The following is a 21439-nucleotide window of genomic DNA, read 5'->3' as shown; positions in this document are numbered from 1 at the left end:
TATTCAACTGCAACGGATTACACCATTTTACAATACTCATGAAATGAAGAATGCATCAACAACTAAAACAATAAACAAAAACTAAGACTACAATAGGTAATTACTTCACAAAAGTAAGTCCAAAGTAATCAAGTGACTCCATGCAAGGCAAATGAGCGCATGATGGCTGTGATAAGATAGATAACAAGAGATATGAAAATTTTGATGCATAGATTACAATCATTATCTCTCATATTAACCTACGGTTTTCAGTGCCCTGGATCAGAGCAGGATAGAAAGGAATTTAGTAGAGTATTTGGCATGAGGAGTACCAGCCAGTGAAATATACCAATGGGAACTCGATTTTAAGCCTGAATGGAATCGTGAGAAATAAAACGGTTGAAATCGAGTAGATTCCAACTTATCTTCCGCCCACGATGAAGAAATTCATTAGGCGACGACAGGAGATACGAAGCGAATTGGCGGGGTGGATTCACGCGAACCAAAAGTAAGACGTGATGCGCACGACTTCTGAAGCCTCGGGGAAGAAATATACATTAACCTTTCCTGCATCGGTGACTCCATCTGGAATCAACACCTTTCCTTGGTACCACAGCCCATAATTTTGGTGCGCATGAGTGCTATTGCAGCAATATGGTGCAACACGGAAAGAAATGCGACTACGTCAGGATGTTAGGTTATAGGGTAGTGGGGCAGAGGAACAAGGGTTCGCGAATTAAATGCAATTGAAATAGGTCTTACGCTGAACCTAAGAAGAATATGAATAAATGTGGGGCTCTGGTGAGTGCGAAGAGTATTATTGGTGTGTCGTATTCCGAGTGAACATACAAAAAACAAGAGATTAAACATAATAATGATAAGTTCAACCGATTTGGGCGTGATATAGCGGGATTTTGACGCATTGACATTAAAGTAGTCGCTCTTTTTCACAATTATTTAACATATATGACGCGTTTCGGCTCACAGAGCCATCATCTGGTACAAGGGTCTGGTACCAGATAATAGCTTTGTGAGCCGAAAAAAATATAGCTATAGAAACGAGCCGAAACTCTTCGTATGCATAAAATAATTGCGGATAATAGCGACCACCTTTTATTTCAATAAATAATAATGACAATTTCAGTTGCATGAAGTTCTTATCTGTCCCTTAAATGGAATTCAATCCGAATATTTTGTTCAACTACCTTTCATTTAAATACGCAAAAATGATAATTTCATTAGCATAAAGTCCTTATCTATTTCTTAAACAGGATTCAATCCTAGGAAAAACACCGTCTCAGTCCGGTTCCGATTGCAGTTTCATAAACAAGAACTTCATAATTCAAAGCATATTCCTAGTTACGCCACTGTACTAGATGATGGCTCTTTACACCGAAACGCATCGTACGCAAAATAATTGTGGAAAAGCGCAACTAACTCTTATTTCAAAAGGTCATCGTGTATAAAGATGTGACCCTATGTTTATACTATTATTATTTTACTGTTACTTTTCCTTCTTAATATTTTCAAAAGGCTTCTCATCTACACAGCGCGTCTTCTACTCAGCGTGTCTCAATGTGACCCGGAGTGTATTAAGATGTGACCGATTATATAGTCCTGTTTTCTCCTAAAAAAAATTCAAAAGATTTATCTCCTACTTAGCGCGTCTTATGATGTGACCCACGGAGTCTTATGATGTGAACGATTTTATTGTTCCGTCCTCTTCTCAAAAATATCAAAAGACTTCTCTCCTACTTCAAGCATTTTGAACTAAACGTTAGTAAGTGCATCAGGTGGTGCGGTTTCGTGCCTGGTGTGAACGGGTTTTCGAGTCGTGACACCGAAATGGGAGAGGAGACATCGAGGAAAATAAACTGAAAGGTGTACGAGGAGCTAAGGACGAGGTGGATCGATGGATGAGCCAAGCAGCGTGGGCGTAAAAATGGATTACGAAGAGATGTAAAAAACACCTTCGACCCGGCACACGAATCCAATCTGCATCGCAAGGAATGAACGAGAGATTATTTAACTGTGACCGAGGCTCCGAGGGAAATTAAAGAGCCGCGGATTTACTGCCTGTAATTTAACGCCACCATTTCGAGAAGAATTATTTTGACAGAAAAGAAAAGGAAGAGGTCGCGCGTTGGAAGTGCGAGGGGGTAAGAGGAAAAGACGCTAAGCAGAGGAGAGGAGAGAATGGACCACGAGTTCCGCCTCGGGCCTTTGTCCGACCGTTAACATCTCGTCATTAATTAGACAATCACGAAGGATGGCGTACCTATAAAACGAAATGCGATGGGAGCGCCAAGTTGGTGTGGCGGAGGAGATGAGAATCTCTGAAGTGATGGGATGGGTAAGTAAGTAAGATGGAGAAAGGCAAAAAGTTCGCGAAAACTTAACTTAGCGTAACTTGGCTTATCAGGCGCAGACCAATGCGTAGAATATCACAGATCGGATGTAATCACAGCTAAGAACAAGCATTATCATGATATAAATTAGAGGACTCCATACTGTAGATAGTTTAAAGGAGTGCTGTTCTTAGAGATGTCTTCCAATAACATAAATGTATTTATTACCCACTCAACTCATAAGCAACACTTATTCATTTCAACAACCATTATCATAGCGTCTCCGTGGACCACTAACTTGTGACTAAACAGCAGGGACATCAAGAACCACCGCTTTCCAATCGCTAGGATTAAGAGAGAACTGTGATTTCCTCAGCTAATGACTTTGCCAAGTTGATCTACGCCGTTTTAAGTTTGAGTGAACTAGCAGCCACTCATGGGCGAAATTTGGGGGGGGGGGGGTTTGAGGCGGAGCCTAATGGTAATCTGTACGAAAAAGTACGAAACCTGCTCATACAAGTACAAAACATCAAACATTTATATACATTTTAGTCTTACATAGCTCTTAAAATACTGTTTTCAGAGGCTAATTTAAACAAATTTTCCATGGGAGGGCTCCGGGGACATCTCGTGTTCCATAGCTCCAAAATCCTTGGCATTATTGTTAGACCACCAACATAAAACTCTAAACTCCGCCCATGCAGTCACTCCAGCGAAGTTCACAGGAGATCTTAAGACAAGCCAAGTTAGTCAATTTCCATCTATCGCCGCGAATGAGACTCAGCCACAACGGATGGCGCATTAAACCAAAGACGATGGAAGCGCCAACGCGGCGGTATGCGGATGAGACGGGAACCCAAGGGGTTGGGGAAGTGGACTGATGAAGGAATGGGTTGAGGGGATCGGAATACTCCGTCGAGGGTAACAAACAAGCGATTAAGGGGCCTTCAAAAAACACCACGGAGCGCCACAACGGCAGGGCACACACCACCACGCCGCCGAAGAAAGAATGATTGATCCCTCTCTCTCTCTCTCTCCTTCGCGGGAAAAGTCTCGTGGATCACAAGATCGCGCGCGAGAGGCACTCAATTCCCGCCTTTTTCTCCCGCTCACCCACCTTCTTCAAGAGAACTCCTCATACCACGAGAGGCTCTGGCCGCCACCGCATAAAAACGATGGGACGAAGGGCTTTCTTGCGGGGACGATTAATGAGAGAACGGCGCTGTTTAGCGTGCTAAGAAGGCAGCCGACCGCAGGACGACGGCTTATTCCACGAGCGTCCACCATTTATCTACCCACCACTCCGCCAATTGAATCATTCCGAGGGACACTGCAACAAAGGGGGGCGTTTAGCTGTGGATTCTGCGGACGAAAATGGCGTGTATCTCAAACCTTTAAAAAGCGCACTTCGGTCTCCTTTTGTTTTTTTTAACACTTTGACACCTCGGCCATGTACGATCACAAGATCTACGATGATGTATGTACGTGAGCGGATGGATTCATATGGATACTTCACCGGGGACATATTTGGTCTCCACATCAACCAAGGCACTAAAACCACAAGGTAAGTATGTATGCATAGTTTCTATTTATGCACGAAATTTGCCATATTGTTGAATTACTCATCTTATTTTCATACGGAAAAAATCATATTGATTTCCTTTTATTCCTATTCCGAAACCTCCAATATTAATTTTCTAGTCAGGATAGAGTCAGCATGTATTTACATACTTTAGTCGAAGCCTCGTTCTTCCTTGGAGACGATGCTAGTGGATGTAAAAACCGAAAATAATACATACACAATCCATTCCTTGGATACATACGAGTGGTATAGATAGTTTTATGCCCCACTTCTCATGATGCCACAAATATCTTTTGACGGGAGATATCGGTGATGCGGTACGGTACATTTTACGGTAAAAGAGTTTAAGTAAGTACGGTTAGTTTTTTAGGAAAGTCAAACTAAAAAAAATATGAATCTTATGAAGATAATATTAAGAACAAAATGATCACGTAAATGTGGTCAATCCATTGGAAGTTATATAACTGCATGCATAATGAAGTATACCTACGAGCAGGTAAGTATACTTGCATTATTATCCCAAAGAATTGGAAAACGAAGGAAGAAAACACGGTCGCGAGAAGAGTTTTCAGCGAAATTTGAAAAAAAAAAGATTAATTATGAATATCTCGGTCCCATCGAATCGAAACGAATCCAAGAAAATCGAATTAAAATGCCGGCTCGAGCGATTTGCGTGTATTTCCCATATCATGGCCGAGCATCGTGAACTTTAACCCCGAAAGGTGAGATAATTTCGATGCACTTTCAAACAAAGGGATTAAGTCCCCTGGTGATGGGAAAAACACGCACTACAATAGCCAAACATAAACTTAATTAAACCTGAGGGAATGAAAAAAAACAACATTAATTTTGCACCCAACCGCGCCGAAGATTGGAAGGTGATTAGTGCGTGATTAATGGTTTCCCACAATTACCTTATCCACTCAACAAGGGATTAAATGACGTAACCGGACCCGAAGGTCAAAAGGTCCAATCTCACGAGGTTTCATTACTCGATTTCTTCCAGTTAATTTAATCCGGCGTTTGGACCTTAAAAACGCCTTATTAGCCAGGAGATGGGCTATTCGTGGCCGAATGACGTAAGGCATCCCCTCTTTACCATCATCGGATGCTCGGAAGACCTGATCGTAATTGTGTTGAAGAACTTAAGAGAGCAAACGTTAATCGCTTTTATACGAAGCTCATCGATCACGGCTCTCATTTACGTTTTAACATAAAATGAAAAGAAAGTTATTATCGTGCATCTACACGAAAATCGTCCAAAACCTCTCACAAAGAAAAAGTATCCCTTGACGAGGAGTTTGAAGATAAGTACCCACACTGAAGTTGCAAAAGCTAAATATGCGTGTGGATTTTTTTGAATTTGATGTATTTTTCAAGGCGCTCTACATACCGTTAAAGGTGTAGTTTTACACCGAGTATTCTGCGAACTACCTCAACTTGTTACCCTCAGATAATCAACTTCGCTCTTCAATTCAAGCTAAGGTCATTTCCTTTTAATCAATTATAAAAACCGTATTCAATTCCAACACGTCACTCTTAATCCATCGGAAAATAACGTAAAAATGCAGAAAAGTTTCTCGGGTTTTCCACCGGTTGATGTCGTCCATGTCTCCCGACGTTTCGATCCGCGACTTGCTGATCATCCTCAGGGGATCTTCCGAAGATTCGGAAGGAGGATGATCAGCAAGTCGCGGATCGAAACGTCTGGAGACATGGACGACATCAACCGGTGGAAAACCCGAGAAACTTTTCTGCAACTGTTACGCCGGGAAAACCTAAGATCATACATAACGTAAAAATGATCACAAACAAAAAAGAATCCTTGTATTAGGAGGTTTAACCGATCAAACTGTAAGCCACAAAGTATTAAAATTTGCGATTCGCTTTGTTCACGATTTAAAAACGCTAGAGGGCTTAACTAGTAGGGACTCGCATTATTTTCCATGCCCAAAACAAATGATAAAATAAGGTATGTGCATACATAGCCCATCGGATTTGAACGAGAATGATTGCTTTTGACGGACTGACCAAGTAGACGCAGCGCAGGAATAATGTCAAGCGAAACATTTTTACGTGAAAGTAGACCGCAGGAAAAAAAGAGAGAAACGATAAAACGTATTTGGGAATGAGATGAGGTGTCGTGTTTCTTCCCTCTCTATCTCTGACTGAGACGGTTAAAAAAATAAAAAAAAAACAAAAAAAAATAAAAAAATCCGTAACCCTTCAACCCCCGCCTACACACTCCCCTCCCACGCGATTTAATTTAACCCCCACCCCTCCCCTATTCCCCCTTCCCTTCGACCAAAACCTCCGTGGATATATCCGAAAAGTTTTCATTTTTTATCCTATCTCCTCGGCGCTCTATCCCTTCTATAATGTTTAAGTCCTCTGGCGTGATTAGCTGCTCCATAAATCACGGCGTGGGGGCATTAGCTGTCACGGACATAAATTGCTTTCTCCCTTCGACACACCGCTATCAAATCCCAGAAGGCAGTGCGATGGAGGAGAAGGGAGAGGAGAGGACGAATAATAAGGGGCTGACAGGGGTGGCGAAGGGCAAGGAAGGGCGGGGACCGAAAAGTGTAAGGCACAGCGGAGAGGATGAGGGCCAAAGGAGACGGATGGAGAAGTGAAAGAACATCCAGCAAGAAGTGACGGAAGCGATAAGGTCACAAGGCGGGTGTGAAAAAGAAACGCAAAATTTAGAATAGCCCAAAAGATATTCTGCAGCATCATCAACTGTTTTAGCCTAGTTTACATAGAAGAAGGTTATTATTATTTTATCCCCATAACTTATCTTTTTGGTGATATCACAGTCGTTGCATTAGAAGGATTGAAGGAAGTATTCTCGGGCTTAGCAACGGGTAAGGGTGCTTGAGTCCAACGTTTCGATGAGAAACTCCCTCATCGTCATCAGGGCTTAGACATCAGCCAGACATAAACCTGATGACAATGGGTGTAAAGTCCACTCTACCTACCCGACAGAGGGATTTATAGCACCAACCGACTGATTCAGAGTCAGTGCTAACATTCCATTTTTATAATTATAAGCAAGATTAAGTAAACAAATATTATCTCCTTGACATTGCATAACGATGACAATAACAAATTCTTAAACTTTAATAATTTCAAGTAATAAGGAAGACTTAATAATAAGATAAGATGAGACTTAACTAATGAGGGTAGTAATTTGATTTCAAGTGATTCTTCAATGGGGGAGATTCTCATCGAAACCTTGAACAGCCTTAGTCGGTGTCAAGCCCGAGAAGATTTTATCAATGGTATTCACCGGGAAAGCTTGCGATATATGTCTTATGATATAAGCTTATATCAATATACAGGACGGTTCGAAATTAATTTCAGGGTTTTAGTAATATTAATTCTTATTAGGATGGTTTACATGGAAGGAAATAAAATATAAATTATTTTACACCCTTATTCTCACTCCTTAACTTGACTTTGCGGTGACATTATCACGCACTTAGCATTAAATAGGATGTTTCAAAATTAATTTCAGGCTTCCATTAGTATTTATTCCACTACACTTACAAGGACGAATGATTCATCAAATGAAAGAAAAAATACAACAGCTCCACAATACTATTTACTAATGAGTTGCGTGTAGTGTTTCCTGAGTTATCATTTAGAAAGCAATAACATGGTTTAAACCCTTTCATTTTGAAGACGATTACCTGAGTTGTAAAAGAGTTATTTGCCAGAATAGACCGAACGCGACCGGTCAAGTGGGAGTGATGCAGCCACTAATGCATCACTCGAGGTCAGAGATTTTTTCACGATTCTCTCACTCCGGTTCGTTCACTATTTGGAAACGATACGACAAGAAAACGTTTAAGTTAAAAATGTGAATAAATGATATAAGTTTACTCTAAGCGAAGATTTACTCGTGCGAGGTAGGGTACATATCCATTTGACGGAGGCAGAGACTTGGAATCCACTCAGCTCGAGTGTATTACGAGACTGTAAATAATGAGGAAATGGGAAAATATCGAAGAAAACGGTTAAAAAAAGGAACATGGAAGATGTTTATGTGCACATCCATTGACATTGAGAGCAGCGAAGTTACTGTAGAAACGGCTGGGTCCGGCAAGGGGTAAGCTTGGTAGGAGCTGATTTTAAACAGCCCCGTTCAGAAAAATTGAATGATGTTTCTTTTATTTCCTGCAACGACATTTCCTCTCGACCAATAAAGCGTCAATGTGGTATGAATGAATCTCACGCAACTCGCCAGCATGAATCACTTCCATAGTAGAAGCCGTAAAGAATGGCGAAATGGCGCAAATAAATGAATAATGAAACGTTATATATTTATTGCCACAACCGACAATGGGTTAGCAATAAAAACGGTTCAGCCATGAAGGAAAACCGAACAGAGTTGAAATGGAATCGTTATCCGGAATGGAAATGGAAAAAATGAAATCCTTGAAAAAAATAAATAACAGAAACTTCATTGAATGCAAATCGCGATTGCAACATAATTCCGGAGAGGACAAGGAAAGAATTTTAAAATTTTCATTCTATGATCTATTTATTGTGTCTTCCTTTTATCATTACTACTATACCACCGCGATGTAGCAAGGAAAAATATATCAAATGAAAATAATCTTCAACGAATTTGATCAGCAGGTCAACCTGTAGTGCGTCCCAACCATGAACTATCAATCTATCTTCTATCATCTACAAAAGATATTTCCCTCAATCCTTATCTTCAGTTTAACTTCGGTTTCTAGTACACCCTCAGCAAACATCGAGATATGTGCATGGAGTACATTCGCGGAAGTGAAGAGAACGGAATGGGAAAGGAGCGAGGAAGTTCCAGACATGGTGGGCAAGGAGAGGACATTATTACAGGAAGTAAAGACTTGTCAGAAGGTTTGGATAGAGTACGTGATAATGTGAAAAGTATTTCAAAACAAAGATCAAGGAAAGCATATTGAATGACCGAGGAAGTGGGGGAAGAAAACTAGGATCATGGATAGAATGAAGAGTAAACGAACCCGATTCGAGAGGGAAATTCAACGAGGGAATGGCTACAGTCTGGGGTGATTACCAACCATTTTAATCAACATTCATCCGTAAAACATATAATAAAGGGCTTTTTCTTACGTGCACAGCCCAAAGAATTAAATGCAAAGTTAAAATAATAGTACGTCTCAGGGAATGGTTACAGTCAGGGGTGCGTTTCTATGACGTCCTTTGTAAACCTATCTAAACCATTTGATTATTTGTAAGGTTTATAATAGAGGCCGTTTCCTGAAGAGTAAAACTCAAATAATTAAAGGTAAAGTTACAAGAATTGCTTGCCTTAAGCGCTTTGGAAATCATAAACTATGCTTAGGGGGTTAAAATACTATCTCGAACGGAACTGAGACAAGATATGCTATCAAAAACATTGATGTAAATGCTATCATCTGTAATATACAATAATGACCGTTTTCCTTGTGGGCACAACCAAAAGAATTAAAACTACGGCTAAAAATATAGCACGCTTGAGCGCTTTGAAAATCTAAAACTATGCTTAGGGGTCGAATAGATTATTACGAACGGAACTGAGACAAGAGATTACTATCAAAAATATTGATCTCTAAGTCTCTCCATCCATAATCACTTCCCCTTTTCCAAAGGACGCCTCCATACCAATCATCCTTAATGACAACACCTTCAGCCTTCACACCCCCGTAGCCCTTCCCACCACCACACACCCTGCATCCTTGCCCGGGGAACCCATCCAGACGTGGGACGATTCATTCAAATATAGCACGGGCGTTTTCCCCAACTTCGCTAATGAGTCACGTGCACTCGGGGACGGGGAGTGGGTGGGGCGCGAGGGGGGTAAGAGAGGGGGTAGGGGGGAACTGGGGGAGGGGGAAAATGGAGGAGTGTGGAGGAAGACAAAGGGGAAAATTCCAGATATGGGGCTTACAGGTAAGGGGCTTATAATATTGCAGTTAATTTGGTACCCAGTAGATTAGATAACCGCAGGCGCCTTATGAAAATATTATTGGATTTCTTAACTTCCAAAAAAGAGAATCGAAAGAGCCAATAGCAATGAGAGGGATTTTATTTATAATCTTGTTGTTTTATGGACAATATGAAACGTAAAGTAATCGATTATTACAGAAAATGAGCTGAATATTGTGTCAAAGTAGTTAAATGAACTTCAACATCACTTCTCACTATTTTCTCTCACCTCTCCTCTGATTGTTTACTTCGCATTATGAGAATCATACACAATACTGTTCAACGATTCATGAAAACCAAATAATACCAGCGTAATTACATGGAAACGGATCTTAACGTGACAGTTATCCTACATGATGATAATAAGACCATAAATAAAAACTAAAAATCAAATAAACAGAAAATTACCTAGCACTATAGTATTCTAGGATCTAAATGACGTATTTTACGATAAGTTTTAGAAGGGGAGATCATCGCTAAAGGAGTAGGATGATATCAATCTCTGATTGGCTGAGTTGTCATAATTGGTTTCCTTTTTCTATGGACTGTAGAGAGGCCATCATGGCCATATATTTTATGGCCTGCGCGTCCTTAGATTCGGGGATCCACCCTTCGTCCCCATAGAACCATACTTACGCCCATCTTGAACGCGTAGAATTTATGCCTGAGTCACGGATATTGAGCTAAAATGTGACTAAAAAACACATCTTTTTTTTGGGCGAATTCCAAGGATTTTTTATCACTGTCGCAAAAATATCCACTGATTGCAATGCAATAGCATTCAGATATTTTCGTGAATGCATCTCATGTTCATCATAGAAAATTCAAGAGAATAGTGAATCAATATCGATACAACTGAAGCAGAAAAATAATAAAATATATCGCAACATCCAAAATATCAATTGCAAAAATATTATTATATGCTTGAGGCATTAGAAAATTCAACGAATTAATTATGTAACAATCTACATAATTTCCAATACCAGGTGAAATTGAATTCCATTGTTGGCGTTAAAATTATAATGTATTTTTTTAAACATGCGATTGTTAAGGATTATTAAGGTATGAGTAAGAGCTTAAATCAACCTTATTTTCATACAGAGTTAAGAACCTCTTATGTTCTTCGAGTAACGTACATAAAAAGTAGCAACTTAGTATCTGTATAGAATCTGTTTAAGATTAATTTGAATCAACTTATATTTTTCTACCTATAAAAGGGAAATCACATCACGCCGTTCCTTAGTATTAGCAATCCTTATAATTGAAATACGTTGAATTTATTCCATAAAAACTTATAAATATTATGGCATTTAAAGCTTACACCTGAATATATAAATGAAAGTAGCTTCCGAGCATTATTCGCGATGATAGCTGGCAAATTGACCCGCATAGCGGAAGTCTGATATTTAAAATTTCATATCAACGGGGCAACGTACTTAAATCCACGCTCAAGGTTAGATCCGCCTATTTTAATGATCGCCCGCACGGCCCTACACCTTCGGAGATAATTTAAGTGATAGGAGAGTGAATTATTGGAATGAATCCAAACACACCTGGCGAAAGCGTAGCTAGAGGAAGAGATTATTTCCCTACCCAGGAAGAGGAAGTTGGTGTCGTTTTTATCTTTCAGCTGATTAATCCTTCCACTGTACACATTATTTGTGGAAAATTATTCTTTCACTTTTCATTCATTCGGAAAATCGATGATAAACACTGTGTGCCAAAGGATTTTAATTAGTCAAGGCGATAAGCAATGCCTTATGAATATTCCTAAATAAATACAGGAGCAGGCAAACGTAGAAAGCACCCCTATATTATGGACTAAATGTTAATATTCAATTTCCAAAGTAGTCCAAGAGATAACGCAATATTAAACTCGCTTTCTGAAAATTACGGGCAGCCGATCGAGGACAGTAATAAGTCAGTTCCGATAGGTACTTTATAAAGTGGAACAGAGAATTCAGCGAATCCTTAACTGGTATCTTCTGTTCCACAGGAACTTTTCGAAACCACATAATCAAATTTTAACTTTACTTTCCTTCATCTATTCCCTTAACTTGATTGGCTTCCTATTCGAAGAATACATTTCTCAGGGTTAGTTATAATCCTTTTCATAAATATCTGTCATATTTCTTCACAAGGCTCTATTTTTCTCATTAATTTAAAGAGAAAATAAACGTAATAATATTTGCAACGAGATAAGTTTTATTATATGAGACATCGAAATAACCCACGGCGGCGACCCTGAGTGCTTAACCGGCATCGTAAGTTTTTCCAATGGTTAACATTCTCAGTAAATTTTATTTGAATTATCGAACATAGCGCATACTTGTGTACTACGTGAAAGCTCTGTACGATCAAAAGGTCCTATGAAATAAAGACCGTAAACACATTACGTGGCTAGTATACGCGAACGCCACGAGATCGAAAAAAAATAGGTACCTAATAAATATATCTGTTAACGTGAACGGTTGATGAGCGAAGTTCGGCCGCCATTAACCGTTTACTGTCCAATTTGGGAACAGATTTACAAAAATTCATGAAAATTATACTTCATATCTGTGATTACTTTTAAAGCTTTTGTTGTGTATATAAAGTATGGAAGTTTTTTTTAAAAAGCGAATGGCATGACTAGTGTACACATTGGTCGTGAAATATACCTTTTCAAAATTGGTCATTTTCATTACTTCTGTATTGAGCGAAAAATCCACAGAGGAAAAATCATTCGCCTTGACCGGGATTCGAACCCGGATCCCTCGATTTCCGGCCGAGTGCTTTAGCCAGTTAAGCTACCGAGGCGTCATTCTCCCCTGTGGAAATTTGTGGACTACTACTAGTCCACAAATTTCCACAGGGGAGAATGACGCCTCGGTAGCTTAACTGGCTAAAGCACTCGGCCGGAAATCGAGGGATCCGGGTTCGAATCCCGGTCAAGGCGAATGATTTTTCCTCTGTGGATTTTTCGCACTATTGTGCATTGCGGGTGACTCCGTAAAAAGTTATCACCGTGGCTAGTCCCGGTATACTTTCATACTTCTGTATTGAGTAGGCATGCGGTCTATTCGATATTTTTCTCCACACTTGCTGTCGAGTAACAAATGCTCATTCATTCAAAATATCAATGCATATTACATTGTCAAACTTAGTTTTTGGTCAAGTGTATATTAATTTTTCAAGCAAAGGCAAGATTTTGTAGCGTGTTCCTATTGGGGAACAAACCTGAAAACGCAATTAAAAATTTTTGTTCGGGTTTTCTTTCATAATATCTCTTAAATAGTTGTAAAATAAATTGGATATGCAAAAAATAATAAATATCAGTTGGCAAGTTACTTCGATCTTTAAAGGGCTAACCCTCTTCTGCCCAGAAAACTTTCCGCTTGCGATGGTGAAGATTGGTGCGAAGAATAAGGTACGTTTCCCCCATGTCATTTTGAATATATACAGTGAATTATTTTGATGAGACGTCGACTTCTATCTTCATAATGACCCGTAGCCATTAGGCTATATGGGGAGGTAACGATGTCAGAACCTAACGTTGTTCAATTTCTGCGAGTGACTTTGATAAAAAGGATCTATCTTCTCGGAAAGCATAATTCTGGATGAAGGAAAGAAAAATTATAAAAAAATGCCATTTTCTTTTTACTTTTACGATACTTGCATTTAATTTACGAACAGACGCGCCCACATTGAATTTCCGTTTCTCTCCCATTCAGATGGGCTTCAAAAATAAACTAATTAATGGATTAAGTTAGTGCAAGCTTCAAAAATATATTTGTGACGATTCGACGGCAAAAAAGTTTCTTCTTCAAGAGCCTTCTATGCTCAGAATGGTAGTATTTAGCCGTATGGCCACGACGGCGGGCGGAAATAGGTTAATAAGGAAAAGAGGGTATAACGTATGGGAAAGGATTGGAATGGTCTAGCAATAAAACACAAAAGTATACTCACTGCGTTCGAAGTGTGAAGGCGGCAGAAGTGATTGATGAGGGGAGGTGCAGTCCCTTGATGATCTCCTGCCACAGTTTCTTGTTGATCACGTCCACCAAGCCTCCACGCGCGATCACCAAGTTATACAATTCGTAGAGATCAAGCACTTGCTTCGCCATGATGGGCAATCGGTTGATGGGGGTCCCTGAAAATCGAAGTGAAAGACCATTAGTCAATCACACCAATACGTTTCAGAAAACACATTAGGAAATACATTAAATTATATAATAATTGTTGCATGAAAACAAAGAGAAGAAACATAGAAGTGCATCTGAACTTGAGATGTCCATGCAAAAACGGATGAAGGACTATACAAATTTGAAGTTGTACGAATCACGAAAAACTTCGAAATAAGAGAAAAATGTTCAATACGAATAGACAGTTCCATTGAGAATACGAATAGACAGTTCCATTGAGAATACGAATAGATAGTTCCAATAGCTCCATAGCTATTTAGAATCAATAAATTTGTACCGAATGGCTTCGAAAATCTAACGAGGAGATGCTGAAGCAAGCAAAAATATATGTAGGGAAAAGAAATAGTAAAAGCGAGCATTTAGAGCATATTAAAAGGTAAGCGCGAAATGTTTCACAAGGACCTCATAGATTTAATTTATTTATCTAAAAATAAAGTAACAAGGCGAATATAAAAATATACCCATCATTCACCTAAAGTAGCACCTATGTAAGGGCAGTTAATCGGAAAATATATCGCGGGACAGATCGGACCATGAGGTACCACCAATTCCTACTAGATAGGCCACCCACATTTCTCCCACGATTTTAACCAAGCGCGCGACAGGCTTAATTCCCCATCGAATATGGTATTTCACTCAATTTGGTCTACTGCATGCATTATCGTTCTTTTGCAATGACTCAGTTAAATTTCACTCCAACGGAAGAAAAAAATAACGTCCTTTTGGGACAAATTTAGTCGCAATTTCAGCTCCACATCCGAGCATTTATCAGCAGGAATTACTCAAGAAAATGGGTCGAGCGGTTAACATGGGTTGTTTAGATAAGCCGCGTGGACGCATAATTTAAGAGGCTTTCATTAAACTTAAAATAGACTTCAGGAAAATGAAAAACCTTGGAAGAAATAATTGGAGTCCTTCGGGCACGGAAACAAAATAAAATGATGCACCACACTCAAAACTATCTCGCAAAATCAGCATTTTAAACTCAAAATATGAAATCTTGTCTTAGAACTCGCAAATGTGTTTCCAGTAAACAAATTACTTAAATTACTTCTCATGCGCATAAAATGGCCAACGAATATAGTAACACCGAATAATCCAGCAACTATACCTTATAAAGATATTATATCAAATACCCCTTACATATCAATGATTGCGGTCTAAGCACACTATAAGTAAGATACCACCTTTTACAATGTACCAGTAATGCTAGGTGGGAATAGTATGAAAAGCATAGTCTTCTTTAGCAAGTAAACACAAGACGCTAAAACACTTAAAAATAAGACTTCGTACCACATGCCATTACCTAAAAACTAATGTTTGTCATCTAGATAATCTAGAGAACTTTCACTTTCTGAAATAATGACTCTATCCTCAAGTTTTTCACCCGTTCGCGACAAACACCACAGCCTAGAGAATTTAGGTTTTCGCAACGTTGCAATTCGAAGTTTTAATGCCATAATAAGTTTAGACGCTCAAAAACGCTTCAAAAGCTTCTCACCACGCTATCATTACATAAAAACAAATTTTGATCTCATATATGGCTATAACGACATAATACCGTTAATTACCTCCCCTCACAGGAAGGATAGAGAAAAATGGCTATTTCGCGCCTACATCATGCGAATAAGTATGTTGACACGGAAAGGAAGAAGAAGATAGCCCATTGTAATGCAAAAAAATCAGTTATATTACAAGAACCCGATGAGCATATCCATTTTGAAGAAAACCCTAAGGACCACGAAAACAGTGGATAACATCTTGAAACCTCTCTCTAAAAAATACCAATTCAAAATTTAGTTTCAACTCCTTCCATCAGTTTCTGGGAATAAAACGTTCATCTGCACACTAAAATACAAAAGGAAATCACGCAATTAACACTCGGGAGAAGAAAAGAAAATTTTCTCCCATTCACAGAAGGATGGATAAAAATGACAATTTCGACACAACTTCATACTGGTGATAGGGAAAAGGTGAAGACGAAAGCCCGTTTCAATAAAAAAATATGTGGTCAAATAACTGGAATAAAAAAACCGATGGGCAGGTAAACGAAGTGAAGGCTTGTGAGATCGGATACATGGAAAGAAAAAAAAATTCCTCTCGTAAGGGACAATAAAAAAATGGTGCTCTTAATACCCATGGACAAAAGGGCGAGGCGAAAAAAAAACACTTAAATGACTTTCTCGGTAGAATGAAAGGGAATGGGAGCGAAAAGGAAGCGAGAAGGTTATGGAGAAAGAGAGGAAGAAGTGTTAGGAGGGAGTGTAGCGGCTGTCACAATACAAGCATTAAAAATAAATTAAGCCCGTGGCCGGGGAATGGGAGGTAAGGAGGAAGGTAGGGGGAAGATGGCGCTGGGAAGCATCAAAAGCCGCGGGAGGCTGGTGACGGACGCTTTGAAACAAAAACCAACGCTTTAGATGGCTGAGGATAATAATGATCCCCGTAAAATTTCCCGGGAGGGAATAATTGAAATTACTATTGTGAAAAATGAACCTCAGCTACAGGAAATACGAAGTGCAATTGACATATTTTTCATGAAAAATATGCAAATGCAATCATACAACGAATACTACGGTCATTTAATATATTGTAGGTCAAAACATAATTGTCTATTGGATATTCTGGGTGATGAAAAGAGTTCATAAAATAAGAATTTAACAGAGTAAGTGTATTGAATAGGTACCTAAGTATTTATATAAAATATCGATTAAAGGGATCATAAAATTATTCAGATGGCGATGTTAATTAACTGCAAGAAATTGTTAGAGCTATTGGCAATTTTCATTAAAAATATGCTAGTGCGTTATTAACAAAGATGTCATGGTCATTTATACCTTTCAATGAAAAAATAATCATCATCTTAAATGCTCAGAGTGATAACAGTAGTTTATCAAACAAGACTTAGAAATATAGGTTAAGCTATTACAAAATACCGATTAAAACGATTATAAAATTATTCAGATGGCTACTTTAATGCATGCCTGGCGCTTCAAAATACCTACGTCGCACAAAAAGATTATACTTTTGGATTATTTCCGCATGTAATGACATTTCACTCAATAACACTTCAATACCATCTATTAGCGAGCAAATATTTATTCATCTAAAGCAAAGGATTAGCTAATATTAAATTGGTAAACGAGGTAAAGCTTGGAAATCTAGATATGATCTCCATTAGACCTGTACATGTGTGCATACACAAGAACGACATCACTGACGGCAGGAGATAGAGGGGTGTTGCTTTTACAAAAAAAAAATAGTTCCCACCGATGGGGCCTGGATTCTGCACTCCCTCTAGCGCTGACAGGGAGCTAAGGCACGCACAAGGACCATAATCTTGAGAAGGGCATGGTCCAGACGGCCAAACAGAACGCTCGCTTATGGTAATGAAACAGAAGTGTGCAAAGAGGTTCGTATGGAGGGGTGGGGAAAGGATTTTGAGGACGGGAAACTGAAATGTGGAGAGTGGCCGCAATCTTGGGTCGACAAACACTGCGAAAGAAAGTAAGAAGAAGGGAACAGCATCACTAATGTATTGCACCGGTAAAATTAGGTTAACAAGGAGCTTTTTGCGAGCTGGCCCGACCTGTCAACTATCCCAACTTGGAATTCTTTCTTATATTCTCAAGAAGAATATATGTACAACAAGGGTGAAGTTCACCATGAATGGCTTAGCCAAATATTTTTTAATGGCGAACATGGTATGTATCATTTAACGCTTCCCGGGAGAAAGGACGAATGAACTTTTCTCGGGTTTCCGTGCGGGTTCGAAAATCTAAGGTTACCGACGTTACGGACTCCATCTCGTCACCCATTCTTAAGGCTACTCTTAGATCTTCTTACCCACGCGGAAACCCAAGAAAAGTTTATTAATTCATCTTTGGTGTATATAAATTTGCACACGCGACTGCGAACAAAGTCACCTGTGTCATGCAGCACTATGCTCACCATAAGGCCTTTTCCCTTTCATTCTATCTATAAATTATATTCTCCTCCCTAGGTTATCTAAAATTCTTCAATATTCTATAATGTTCTTCACACCCCTTCCTCCCTCCAATCAAACCCTCTGTCTCCTCCATATCTCATCTCCATAATATCCCGCGAACCGCCTCAATAGGTGTGTGGCGGAGGCTGCTAGAACACCAGCTGTTAAAAAATAAAGGTGTGTGCGAAGTTCCCTCTAGAATTCATAAAGATAAATTCCTTTCCTCACCCACCATGCCCAGCACTTCGTCGTTTCACTTCACCTCTGTCCTCTACACCCCCTCATTTTTTTTCCGCACCCACATCTCCAAGGTCTCCCGTCTTGTCTCATCCTCCTTCCGTCTGTCCACGTTTCCACAGCGTAAAGCGCTACACTCCTGATCAGACTCTTCGCTAGCCTTTCCATTAAGCACTTACGTAACAACCCTCTCATAAGCTCCTTCCTATTAATGAACTCCTCCTTCGCTAACGCCATTTTATTCCTGATGTCTTTACAACTTTCTAATGTTTAATACAATCGAACCGCGGGTGCCTTCGCATGAACTTCTTCATCACCGAAAATGAAAAGGAGACTTCCTTGACTTCCACTGATTTATTTCGTCCGTACGACAATGATAATGACCTCTTTGGTTCGAAAGGTACTTGATAATGATCTCTATGGTTCGGAACATGTCGTACGGACGAAATAAATCAGTGGAAGTCAACGAACTCTCCTTTTTATTTTCGAATATTAACTTCTCCATAGTTGAGCCTTATACCATGGATCGAATTCTTCATCACCCTTTACTTACCACCCTTGCATCACAAATCTCTCATTGGCTCTTTCATGTTCATGAACGCCGCCTTTGGTAACGCAAATCGTTGCAACGCAAATTTCTGATGCCCTTTCTGCTGCATCCGTTTTCCCCTTAACTGGCGCTCAAACAGTTGGACGGATAAAGGAAGATGGCAAACGGAAATATGGAAAATGGCTGCAGTCTCATGGTGAACCAGCGGAAAAGAAAGGAAGGAAAAGAAAGGGGGAAAATGCATTTATTAGGGACGTGGAATCTTTCTCCTCCACCGTGCGGAGCCGTGTGCCGAGGCATAAAGCACGCGCGGCGAAGCGAAACAGGCGGGGAAAATGAAATAAAAACGAAGCGCGCAGCGCATATGCGAGGACGCGAAAGGGTGGGGTGTCTTATGGGGGATGGGAACGCCTGGTGACTGCGTGGAGGGATAAAGAGGAATGGTCACGTACGGACATGGCGGACTTCATAATATGCATGTGTGTACACCCGGACGATTCTCATGGAACGAAAGGTATGTAAAGAGATCACGTAGGTATTTGAAAAAATAATTCCATCTGTCTCTGCGATATCTCCCATGCTTGCATTAGCTCCCTATAAGCATTTGTGTCACTCTTTTAGAATAATATTTTTTGATACAAAAAATAATAAAATTCTTACCAATATGATAGACCAATATAAGACACGGTCTCCGGCGTTACTTTGTAGAACTGCTTCATCATAAAATAAAATTAAAATAATTTGTTCTATTCCACACCTTATTTTAAATAGTACGACCCGGGTTTCTGCATATCATGCTATCATCAAAGCATGATATGCAGAAACCCGGGTCGAACTATTTAAAATAAAGTGTGGAATAGAAAAAAGTATTTTTATTTTATGAATATGATAGACTTCTACCTTATAGAGATTCAAAATAATCTCTGCATTGATTGCATTAGTTGTAGCATTATTGTAAGTGGTAGACACATCGCGAGCACGGAATGTGAGACACAAGATAATAATTAGGTGGGCAAACACTTGAGCGGGTGGAGCAATTCAACTATTTGTGCAGCACATTGGAGGACAACGGACACAGCAGTAAGGACATCAGGAGGAGAATCGCGTCAGCAAAAGGAGGCGTTCGTGAACATGAAGGAGCTAATAAGAGGATCGTTTGTAAGAGATTAAAGAAAAGGTTAGTGAAGACTCTGACCATGAGTGTAGCTCTTTACGGTGCGGAAACGTGGACACTAAGGAAGGAGAAGGATAGAATATTGGAGGCGTTCGAGATGTGGGTGTGGAGAAGAATGGAGAAGGTGAAGTGAGCGGAGAGGAGGAGAAAGGAAGAAGAGCTGGACATGGTGGGTGAGGAGAGGCATCTTTTAGATGAGAAATGGAAGAGAGACAAGGTATGGATGGAGCGAGTACTGAGCGGGGAGGGTATGTTGAAAACAGTGTTAGATGGTAGAATGTTATATAAACGAGGGTTCTAGAATAGCTGCCGAATAAACTAACATAACTAAGTGTGGAGTTCTCAATGGTGTACTATTCTAAACCTTTTTTTGGTTGACGTGGTGGAATGACTCCATACCACCTCTTGTTCGTACCTTCAATTGTGAGATCCCGGTAGTTGAACACGCCTTGTCGGGCTCAACTAATATCTCACCCACACCTCACCGCGAACTACCGCTTCCGTGATATTCCTCCACGTCTATTCCGAAAGTGCGAGACAAGAGAGACGCGTGTGCCAAGAGTGCAAATGACAGAGGCGCGTTACTTCCTGCCCGGGACATCGTAAGACGGGAGGTTTTAAAGAGGCGTGGGGAGTGATTGCGAACCTAATCGCCGCGATGGAATGACTGCTCCGAAAATAACCGCTTGCAACCAAAGGGAGTTGACTTCATCCCGGGGAGAATGCATCTTTACCTCCCGCACCACTGCACCTTCTACCGCTCCCATCCCATCCGTTATGTTTAACCATCCGTTAATGTTCGTCTGCTACGCTCCGATTTTTCGTTTTCTGCTCTAAGCCGCGTACGAAACCATTTTAGACATCGTGAATTAGTCATGTACCGTTACCTGCTGACAATAGCGGCATCTTATCGGTGAAATATTATTCAAATATTCTGCCGATTAAGATAGGCGTTTTCCATGGATTAGATTCACACAAGAGTGAGTCTTCTTTCGTCCTTTTCTTTCTCATATCTTTTTATTACTATTTTCTACTGGATAATACCTTTCGAATATCAATTCTTTTTTTTTACTGCAGTGCTCCTACGGAATTCATATTAATATGCTGCATGCTTATATGTAAGCCCTGTCGGAGAGAAATTTTTGCAAAAATTGTGCCACCAATATCTTACAGAAAAAAATAAAATATCGAGGCACTTTTCCACAAGATTTTTTAATGCGTATAACGCGTTTCGTCTCACTACCAGATGATGGCTCAGTGAGCCGAAACGCGTTGTACGCATTAAAATATCTTGTGAAAAAGTGCTACGATCTTTTATTTAAATGTCTAACTTCCACCAGTTGAAGCCTGAATCTGTTAAACTTATCTTACAGAAAATACATTTTGTTTCTTTAGTGGTGATAGTTAATCTTATT

General features: G+C 39.8%; 1 protein-coding gene across 3 annotated transcripts in view; it reads right to left on the bottom strand.

Annotated features, from left to right (window-relative positions):
- The window catches only part of LOC124169001 (protein dead ringer-like), a 612609-nt gene that overhangs the window by 22225 nt on the left and 568945 nt on the right, over positions 1-21439 (bottom strand). For all 3 annotated transcript variants that reach the window (XM_046547458.1, XM_046547460.1, XM_046547459.1), the window contains exon 5: positions 13840-14023. In XM_046547458.1, coding sequence (XP_046403414.1) covers positions 13840-14023 — 184 coding nt within the window. The remainder of the gene's footprint in view (positions 1-13839; positions 14024-21439) is intronic.

The sequence above is a fragment of the Ischnura elegans genome, chromosome 12, assembly GCF_921293095.1.
Source record: "Ischnura elegans chromosome 12, ioIscEleg1.1, whole genome shotgun sequence".
Classification (NCBI taxonomy): domain Eukaryota; kingdom Metazoa; phylum Arthropoda; class Insecta; order Odonata; family Coenagrionidae; genus Ischnura; species Ischnura elegans.
Note: the sequence above shows the minus strand (reverse complement) of the source record. Positions and strands in the feature narration are given on the sequence as shown.